The sequence below is a fragment of the Sinohyriopsis cumingii genome, chromosome 7 (genome assembly GCF_028554795.1).
Source record: "Sinohyriopsis cumingii isolate HCF-2022 chromosome 7, ASM2855479v2, whole genome shotgun sequence".
NCBI classification, from domain to species: domain Eukaryota; kingdom Metazoa; phylum Mollusca; class Bivalvia; order Unionida; family Unionidae; genus Sinohyriopsis; species Sinohyriopsis cumingii.
This window is the reverse complement of record NC_142967.1, coordinates 36,959,922-36,970,522: the sequence shown is the minus strand read 5'-3', so window position 1 is coordinate 36,970,522 and position 10,601 is coordinate 36,959,922. Positions and strand designations below refer to the sequence as shown.

The 10,601-nt window shown below is 35.3% G+C and overlaps 2 protein-coding genes across 2 annotated transcripts; both read right to left on the bottom strand.

The window, feature by feature from the left end:
• Positions 1 to 211: 211 nt before the first annotated feature.
• LOC149795028 (uncharacterized) lies at positions 212 to 5,484 on the bottom strand. The gene is made up of 2 exons (XM_089963750.1): positions 1,988 to 5,484; positions 212 to 257 (listed from the first exon to the last, which is right to left on the bottom strand). The coding sequence occupies exons 1-2, from the start codon at positions 3,187 to 3,189 to the stop codon at positions 212 to 214; spliced, it is 1,248 nt and encodes a 415-aa protein (XP_089819876.1). The 5' UTR covers positions 3,190 to 5,484.
• Positions 5,485 to 5,936: 452 nt separating this feature from the next.
• On the bottom strand, positions 5,937 to 9,054 carry LOC149795027 (uncharacterized). Its single transcript, XM_089964695.1, has one exon. The coding sequence runs from the start codon at positions 8,536 to 8,538 to the stop codon at positions 7,480 to 7,482; it is 1,059 nt and encodes a 352-aa protein (XP_089820821.1). The 5' UTR covers positions 8,539 to 9,054; the 3' UTR covers positions 5,937 to 7,479.
• Positions 9,055 to 10,601: the final 1,547 nt, after the last annotated feature.

The following is a 10,601-nucleotide window of genomic DNA, read 5'->3' as shown; positions in this document are numbered from 1 at the left end:
CCTTCAAGGATTTTTGTTGTTGTTTTGAATAAACATTTTGGCGGCCTTTTTTCGACTCGCGTCACGAAAGGGAACGGGGGAAAATTGTATCGTGTGTCTGAATATGGCCATTTTACCCCCACAATGGCTTGTTATGTCATGTATAACATATCATATGAAAAGTGGCGTAAAACCCCAAGACAAGAACAACAACAACAACTAAGGGTATTGCTCAGTTGATAGCCAGCGTGTTGGTAGGGTTAGAGGAGGTAGTGTGCCTGTAACAAAGAATCCACCCTATATACAAGCATGGTTTGAATGTTAATTTAGAGAAGAAAATAAACTCACGTCTGTTCACAGAAGAATGTGGACATAAGCCGGTCTCCTAACAGAAAAAAAACTATCCAAACACAGTACATTTACGCGGTAAATATGTGATGCAATTCCGATTCAAAATGAAATGTGTTTAAATTTTCAATTATGTCAATTATCCGGTCACAAATACATTACAGTAAATATGAGACTTTTCTGCATCCATTTATCCTCCTTTCACATGAATATCGCAACAATGTTTTGTTGTGAAAGTGACCTTAAGGTAAAGATAGATCGCCTACTGTACTCTAAACGATACTTTAACAAAAAATGTGACATCACACGCATTGGGCATTCCGTGTTGAAAAATGTGTTTGTCTGTGTAAAATGTTGTGTTTATTTTGAAGGACGCTTGTTCTTTGATTTATAGCTTGTAAGAAAAGTATAATCTACTTTTAAACGTTAATACCAGTTCAACTTTATTCGGATCTACTTTTTACGCACAACCAATTTCATGCATTTCTGTTCACAAATTTCTAGGAGTAAATTATCTGTCTTAAATGAATTGTATCATAAAGATTTCAGGCTTTGTTTAAGGTATATTGAGAATTGATTTTTCTGTGTCTGGAAAAGTATGTAAATGAATCGCTAGTTAGCAAAATAACTTAGTCAAGACAAGAAGTTAAGCTCAAACATTCGTTGTAATTAAGTTGTGAATCTTATTCAACCAAGAATCGAGTAACTTGTGCCGACTAGCATAACTGCGGGGTGTGATGGTTTATCTAAACAGGTATAATTATATCATGGTCTCAGTAGGAATGACACTGATGGAAGGATTTATCAGCCCCCAAAAAAGAAAATGTTTACTGGTGAAAATGACACACGTTATGTATGAACACTGATCGTCTACCCTATAACACGAATCGAACTGTGACATCATACAAAATTTCCATTTGACATTCTGCGTTGAAAAATGATTTTGTCTGTGTCAAATGTTCTGTTTTATAGAACTGCGTCTGAGACTAATTTGTTACGCGCAACAAAATAAGTCATCATCTGCGTCAGAATGAACGAAATTAGTTGCCTTTCTTTTTTCTAAACAATTGCCTTTAAAATAAAAACTGTGTTCAAAAAATCTCAAATAGGTAATGATTTAATATTGAATGTATCAAGCTCGTTGAATTATTCCAACTTTTTGCTCGCCAGTACTCGCTGAACATTATTCAACTCGTCATATAAATTCAACATTAACTCAAAACCCATTTGAGATCCTCTATTTATTATTAGAAGTAGTAGAAGTAGCAGATTCAGTAGTGGTATTGGTAGTAATAGCAGAAGTAGTAGTAACAACAGCTGTATAAGTAGCAGTTGCAGGTTCACTAGTGGTATTGGTAGTAATAGCAGAAGTAGTAGTAACAACAGTGGTATAAGTAGCAGTAGCAGTTTCATTAGTGGTATTGGTAGTAATAGCAGAAGTAGCAGTAACAACAGTGGTATAAGTAGCAGTAGCAGTTTTATTAGTGGTATTGGTAGTAATAGCAGAAGTAGTAGTAACAACAGTGGTATAAGTAGCAGTAGCAGTTTCAGTAGTGGTATAGGTAGTAATAGCAGAAGTAGCAGTAACAACAGTGGTATAAGTAGCAGTAGCAGTTTCATTAGTGGTACTGGTAGTAATAGCAGAAGTAGCAGTAACAACAGTGGTATAAGTAGCAGTAGCAGTTTCATTAGTGGTATTGTAGTAATAGCAGAAGTAGTAGTAACAACAGCTGTATAAGTAGCAGTTGCAGGTTCACTAGTGGTATTGGTAGTAATAGCAGAAGTAGTAGTAACAACAGTGGTATAAGTAGCAGTAGCAGTTTCAGTAGTGGTATTGGTAGTAATAGCAGAAGTAGTAGCAACAACAGTGGTATAAGTAGCAGTAGCAGTTTCATTAGTGGTATTGGTAGTAATAGCAGAAGTAGTAGCAACAACAGTGGTATAAGTAGCAGTAGTAGTTTCAGTAGTGGTATTGGTAGCAATAGCAGAAGTAGCAGTAACAACAGTAGTATAAGTAGCAGTAGCAGTTTCATTAGTGGTATTGGTAGTAATAGCAGAAGTAGTAGCAACAACAGTGGTATACGTAGCAGTAGTAGTTTCAGTAGTGGTATTGGTAGTAATAGCAGAAGTAGTAGCAACAACAGTTGTATAAGTAGCAGTAGCAGTTTCAATAGTGTTATTCGTAGTAATAGCAGAAGTAGTAGTAACAACAGTTGTATAAGTAGCAGTAGCAGTTTTACTAGTGGTATTGATGTTAATAGCAGAAGTAGTAGCAACAACAGTAGTATAAGTAGCAGTAGCAGTTTCATTAGTGGTATTGGTAGTAATAGCAGAAATAGTAGTAACAACAGTGGTATAAGTAGCAGTAGTAGTTTTACTAGTGGTATTGATATTAATAGCAGAAGTAGTAGCAACAACAGTGGTATAAGTAGCAGTAGCAGTTTCAATAGTGGTATTGGTAGTAATAGCAGAAGTAGTAGTAACAACAGTGGTATAAGTAGCAGTAGCAGTTTCAGTAGTGGTATTGGTAGTAATAGCAGAAGTAGCAGTAACAACAGTGGTATAAGTAGTAGTAGTAGTTTCAGTAGTGGTATTGGTAGTAATAGCAGAAGTAGCAGTAACAACAGTTGTATAAGTAGCAGTAGCAGTTTCAGTAGTGGTATTGGTAGTAATAGCAGAAGTAGTAGTAACAACAGTTGTATAAGTAGCAGTAGCAGTTTCAGTAGTGGTATTGGTAGTAATAGCAGAAGTAGTAGTAACAACAGTGGTATAAGTAGCAGTAGCAGTTTCATTAGTGGTATTGGTAGTAATAGCAGAAGTAGTAGTAACAACAGTTGTATAAGTAGCAGTAGCCGTAGCCATTCACATTCCTATTTGTGTATTACAATGTGATTTAAAATCTTATCTTTTGTCGTTTGCAGTGAAATTGTTTTGGGTATAAGCACCAAGCTTAAGCGAGTGCTGTTTTCATGCAATTATGAAGAAGAAGAATAAAATTAAGGAAATTAAAATTCATATGGTAAAAAAACAAGAGTTAACTGTCAATTTCGATATATTATATACACTTACTGAGTTTAACTGTGGTTCCTTCAAAGATTTATCAGCGTTTTAGCAAAGCAGCTGGTGTTTATTTAGTAAATCAGAATGCAACAAAATGAAGGCTATATAATAAAAGAATTTATCAATCCCAGAAGAAATAAAAGAAGAAAAAAAAAAACATTTATCTCGGCCTATGGTCTCTGTAAATATCGCTTCTCTTGGGCTGATAAACCCTTGCGTCAGCCTCGCCAGAAGTCAATAAATGCATAGTGCGACATACGTATTGGGGTATTTACGTCTTTCGTTGGGAACCCGTCAAAGACAAATACCACTAGGGACGAACAGGGATTGTAAACTGTCACTAAACATACTTGAACTTAATCAAGTTGACATTAAAAGTATTCGTACCTCTGCTTGATGAATGACTTCTTATAAAGACTACATCTGAATAAAAGAAACAGATGTAAACATTGCATTCTAGTTGGATTAACTTGTCCTCGGAGACAGAGTTTCATCCTAAGGGCGTCGTAAACTATCATAGATACAATCTCATCAATACTGAACTCGGAATAAGAGTTTTCAAGCCAAATTTAGTTGTATCAGTCATATAGAACCTTTAAGTTAGCAATTACGTTATATTTCAGACACTTTGCTTGCATAATTATGTCTTCAGCTCACGAATTCGACGAGCTCGAGGAAATTGCTATAATTAACTTGAGCCGAAGACCTATAAATTGCTAGAACTTACACGACCCGAAGAAGCCTAAATTTGCTTGTATTCAGGCTTTGTTTGAAGATAGAAAGTTTTACTGGTATGGCACCAGAGAAACTTAGAAACTACAACTTCAATCTGACCGGAGTCGGTTTTCAGTCGCAACATATGTGTATTCCTACAGCTATGTTTTTTCCTTCTCTTCAACAATACAAAAATGACCGAGCGATGGTCCGATATATCTATATGTATCTTCAATCGTTAGTGTACTCTTTCCCATGATGCACTGCGCTGATGTAAAGTACAAGCCAAATAATTGCAGGTCAGTGGAAAGTTTCTAAGCTAGTTGCTATGAAAAGATGTCACTCACAAACCAATCTGGAGAAATGAAATAACAAATTACTGGCCGATTATGTGGCACTTTTGAAAAATTGGTTCCGATCACTATGATTCATTCTAAACCATACCGATTGTAATTCAAATTTCACAAGTTCCCGTGATTTCTCAAAACCGATCAATTCTATCTTGACATTATAGGATTGCGGTCTGCATGCAAGATTTGCTGGCCTCCGAAATTGAAGAGCTTAACAATATGTAAATCTATGCAACTCCGAAACAAAAGATGTGACAATGGACGTGCTCCAAAAGCATGAGCAATATTACGTTTTGCAAAAACACTTTTGCAACAATTTTACAGAATTCAAATTATAAAAACGGCATATATTAAAATGACCTTAACAAGTCATGAAGAAAAAAACCCACAAAGTAGTGGGGCAAAGCGTTTGCAGTTATTTTGTTACTCTACAGACGTGTCCTCAGAGCTGGATAGTAAATCATCAGATAGCAGAGTCGCTAACTTAGTGACTAAGGCGCAGAGTGGTCATAATTTTCAAATTATAAACATATTTGTATTATTTCCTTCTATCAATATTCTGAGTACAGTTGATTTTTACTGTTATCAATAGTTTTGTTTTTATTTTGACATTTCCTTTTATTTATGTTCGACACAGCGCTGCATTTGAATTGTACATTACTGCATATTAACATCTACAGAGAATTATAATCACGACGAAGAAAAGGTCTGTGTACGTTAAAATCAGTCATCGCCCGTATCTTCTCAGTATCTTTAAAATAATTTTCGTATCAACGATATTTTGTTTCCTTGATGTGACACGGTATACATTTTATGTAGTAAATGATTTTTAAATTAAATCAACGCCAAATATGTAAACATTTTAAATCGTATCATAATTAAAGTTTTCGTATCATTCTGGTGATGTTATATTCTAACATCATCATGCTTTCCTTAATTTTGAAATCATATTTTTATTAATTAACGATATCAAATATTTAATTTAAAAATGCTTGATTCAAACACTAGTATAATATTCTCAGACCATTTATTCTCTTCTACATCGTTATTATTATTATTATTATTATTATTATTGTTGTTGTTATTATTGTTATTATTATTGTTATTATTGTTATTATTATTATTGTTATTATTGTTATTATTATTGTTATTATTATTATTGTTATTATTATTGTTATTATTGTTATTATTATTATTATTATTATTATTATTATTATTATTATTGTTGTTATTATTGTTATTATCATTATTATTATTATTATTATTATTATTATTATTATTTATATTATTATTTCACTTTAGACTAATTAAACTAATCTTAAAGAACGAGACAAAAATCGACTGATTGATTGATAGACTGATAACTTGATTCATTCAAGCATTGATTGGCCCAGAAAGACACTATTAGGTTGCTTTTAAGACCTTGTTTTCTTGAAATTAGAAAAGAAAGAAAGTAAAAGAAGAAAGCAAGAAAAGACATACGCATTAGGGTATATATATTTTATTGTCAAGATCTTACTTGTGGATTCAGTGCATAAGGGTTGGAATCAAGTTTTCAGTTTTTCTCCTTTGTAAACACAAGCCTTGATTCACACTGAGAAAACTAGTCTAAATTTGCCACTGAAGTTAATATGAACCTATTGTATCATTAGAAAATGTTAGTGTTGCAAAATAGTTATATTGGTAAGGAAAGCCTAATTTAAACAAAGACAGAGATATATCGATATATCGAAAAGTAATATACGAGATTATCCCTTTACTGCTATCAAACTGAACTGACAGAGAAAGAGGTTTTTCTACTTCGATGTTAGTGGGGCCGATTATTTATGTTGCAGGAACGTACAAGAAATATCTCTAAATAGCATACAGGTCACTGAGTAGAGCGACCGCGTGAAACAGGTACTAAGGGTATCCATCATTATTTAGTAATACCGGATCCCTTAACTCGCAATAGTGAAAATTTCCTAATTTAAATATCGTTTTATCTTCACCTTTTTGTATAAATGTTAACAATTAGCAGGATACAGTATTGGAAGACGATTATTTATTGTAATCGTAATTATTAGAGAAGATATACAACTCAGCTCTTCTGATTTCTTTTTGTTCAGATATTATAGCTTTTCATATAGCCTGAAGCGCTAAGCATTTTCGTTATATTAATTAAATAGAGTTTACATACGAGTACCTATTTGCAGACACTAGTATGTATGTATGTATGTACATATGTATGTACAACAGGAAATAAGTAATATTTTCATACTTTATGAATAAAATGAAGTATGAACATATTACCAGTTTCCTGTCGAATTATCAAATCTTTTATATATGAACCCGCACGAAGACGCATACTCTTGAAATATTTGCTGATCAGACATAATACGCAGGAAATAGCTTATCACTAGGGCAGTGTTTAACCTCTCTAACACCGCCATACAATATTTTTGGCGACACAGAGATTACGACAAAATGCATACATTGAAATATAATATGCTTTACTATACAGAGGTTAAGACACGAGCTATACATTTAGATACAATATGCATAACGATACGGAGTTTAAAACACAAGACACACCTCGCGCTAATTTCTACATAACCAAATCATGGCCTGATTTTGCTGTGTCAGTTTGTTTTCACAAACATTATCTGGATGTGTTCTATTATAACCTGACATATTTACACAGAAGACTTAATTACAGCATAAACAGTTATTTAAATCTGCATACGCAATAGTTATATATCATCGCAATTGACAAACAGTTCGCAAGAGAACATAATTATATTCATTGTGTTCTGCTGTATCATGAATATCGCGATATCGGAGTGTCGATAATATATCTCTATATCAATAGTAAACATGTCAGTAGATATCGCTGTACTAGTACGGATCTGCATGTCATGCAGCAACTCTTTGAAAATAAATTGCTAGCCAGTGCTGATTGGTTACATGGTGTAGCCATAAAAAACACAGACTTCTGAATAATAGTGTCAGCTTAATGACCCATGTTGAAAGTACATGTTATTAGTGGCTAACAATACAGTGTTTTCCAGAACTTTCTGAAGGTGTCATCGAAAATTCCGAAGAACAGTGGATTCATAGCACAGCGAAGGAAGTATATTCTGTACGTTACATTGAACAAGACAAATTCGGCCTCGCTCATGTTAGATATATCCACAAAAGAGAGTCCGATATAAAACAAGTAAGTCACGATGACAGTAACCGTCATGGCTGACACTAACTTGACATTGGATGTCAAGGACGACTCAGAATTCAACACAGATTCGTTATTCACGCACATCTCAGCCTGACTAGTCGTTTGGTCCGCCATTTTGCTGCGACGAAGCATAATGTATATTGCTATGCAGATTGCTATGAGAGAAATCCCAATGACAATAAGAAAGACCAGGAGGGCAAGTCGATATATTAATCTAAACACACTGCCTTGATACACCTCGTCAGTTTGGCAGACGAAAACAAGTATTTCCTCCTTTACCTTGTTTGATACAGTTATTGTCATCGCACCACACATTATTCCGCCCGGAACAGCTATCATTAAAGACACGACAAGTGCAACAATACATAGTTTCCATGCCAGCTGGGATGTAATCTTCTTCGGAAAGTTCTCCTTGAGAGAGCGAGATACCCAAATATACCTGTCAACGGCCAAAACCAGAAAACAACATGGCAACGAAGCAGCAGTGAAAATGTTCACAAAACACTTGGCCTTGCAAAGTTCATTGCTGCAGAAAATGAAGAAGAACCGGTGTTTCACGATTTCTGCCGGAATCGATATCAAACAGGTGGCTATATCCAAAGACCCAATACAAAACACGTACCACCGAAAGTTCTTATCTTTGAGGCTACGACGCTTGATATATGACGCTAGTACGAGACTGTTACCAATCACTCCAAGAAAAGCCGTGAGGCCAAAAATTACACTGAGAGGAAGAAGAGCGTCAGAGTAACGTTGGTTGAACTGAACGGTGTTTTCTGTAATATTAGGTTCGGTCAGAGATTTCCCAGATGCAACGGGTTCTACACTTCCGTAAAAGATTACAGTTGCATTACCTTTATTGACGAATTCCATTTTCTCCTGAATTAAATGGTATTCTGTTGTTGATTAAATCAAGTCGTATATAAGCTATTTTACTTTTCTATCGCGTACAAGACTACACACAAATGGACTATTATTCCTTTTTTCTTCAGCAAAATCCATCCACATATTTATACAGAGAGCAAATCGTTTGCTTTGTTCAGACTCAAAACTTCACTGTCCGTTTAGACTCGAGGTCTTACCAGCCCGCACGAGCTAGACTAAACATAAGTTAAGAAACTATTTATGGTCTTGCGATAATGCCCAACAGATTTTACAAATACCAGACTCCGAAAAATATGAGTCATGTAATATCAATTTCCAGAACATTTACCAAGACAACTGGGAGCAGCCTCTTGTGTAGTCAGTCACTTTTGTTTAATTAGCCATTTTATTTGACCCCGTCTGACCTTTCTGTTGGTGTAAAGTAGCAGTTACGAAAGTAATGTCACTGTATGGGGGCCTAATTAGCTATGGTATGACGATTACTATTACACTTCTAGGGAGGTTGTGAACCGCAATCGTGTTGGTTGTTGAGTGCAGAGACCATTACGTATTCTGAATCGTTTCTGAAAACGTTAACGATACTGAAGAATCGCACACCCGCATCACTGGAAAATTGCGACACATGCTATTCATGAAAAAAGGACTAAAATTCTGATAATGATATAATTCTTTGCTCGACGATTGGATTTATATTTATCTTGGAGTCGTAGGCAAATAAACAACTATATAAATCGCGACATCTAATTCGTTGATCTTGGAACCTATATTTTACCTACCATCGTTGTCAGCCATGTAAATAGGTTCACTCTTAATTTTTTTTAATTGTACATTGCTTTCTCAACTAATTTTTCCCCATTCAGAACTCGTGTATTGTACACCAAGAGAGGGAACTGCTCAAATCCCACTCTGTACGTGGAAATTATACTTTTTAGCGCGGTCCTGTTCAAATTTTGATTCACAAAAATGCACACACGCGTTTGTCCCATTGTGATTAATTTTTCCCTCGTTCTCTGGCGCGCGAGCGCGCAAGCTAAAATAACAATATAAATAGTATTAAATATAATGAAGTGTGTGTGTGTGTGCGCTTGTGTGTGCGTGTGTGTGTGTGTGTGTGTGTGTGTGATCTGGACTGTTAAGGTGGCTTTAACAATTGTTGAGTCGTATCGCTACGATGTCTGCATTGTGGCAGTTTATAGTCATGTCTAGCACTGGGGCATCGTGCCACAGATATGTCGCGTGATATCTCACCCAGTCACATTATCCTGACACCAGGTCGACCAGTCTAAACATTGATCTCTTAATGCTGATGGCCTAGCGAGGCAGCTGCTAGTAAAATTATAAGCGTTTGGTATGACTCTGCCGGAGATGTTACCGCGACCTCCCGCATCTGAGGCGGACACTAACCACTAGGCCACCGGAGCAGTCTTTAATGAAATGTCTTGATAAAGTGGATGTAATGTTGCAGTTGCGTTCCTAAAATTAGGTCAACCTTCCTTTCAGTGTATATAGATATAATTTGCACATATAATCATACCTGAAAATATCCATTGTTTTTCCTTGTTCTAAAATGTGAGATTATCAGTCAGTGTATCGTCTGCCTTTCTGTCAATTTCCATTCCCATAGAGGACTATACTAAATTTCCATAATCACCATACCAGCCCAACATTAATAATAACCTCCCGTTGTCCCCATTAGTGATATCTGTGATGTTCAATTCCCATTAGTCGCTGTAATGATTTACACACTAATATTAAATTCCTCTAGATCCTCATAATGACATCCGTAATACATTCCATACACTCCATATCGTTCCCTATGACTACTTTTGTATGATGCAAAGCGTGTTGATGTCACGATAGAGTTCATTCGTCACGAAATATTAGCTGCTTGTTTCGAACACATGTACTTTGTTTTATTTCGAATAAACTCTACATTCGACAAATCATCCTGATAATCGATTGATGTGAATATATTTTATCGCCTTCTAATGCGCTGAATTTAAAACTTCATTCTGCCTAATCTCAGAAAATTCACGAGAGAAAAGAAACCC

Coding starts and splice junctions, on each gene's coding strand:
- LOC149795028 (XM_089963750.1), bottom strand. CDS start 3,189: ATGGCTACGGCTACTGCTACTTATACAACTGTTGTTACTACTACTTCT. Junction 258..1,987: donor CTACTGCTACTTATACCACT/GTTGTTACTGCT, acceptor TCTTTGTTACAG/GCACACTACCTCCTCTAACC.
- LOC149795027 (XM_089964695.1), bottom strand. CDS start 8,538: ATGGAATTCGTCAATAAAGGTAATGCAACTGTAATCTTTTACGGAAGT.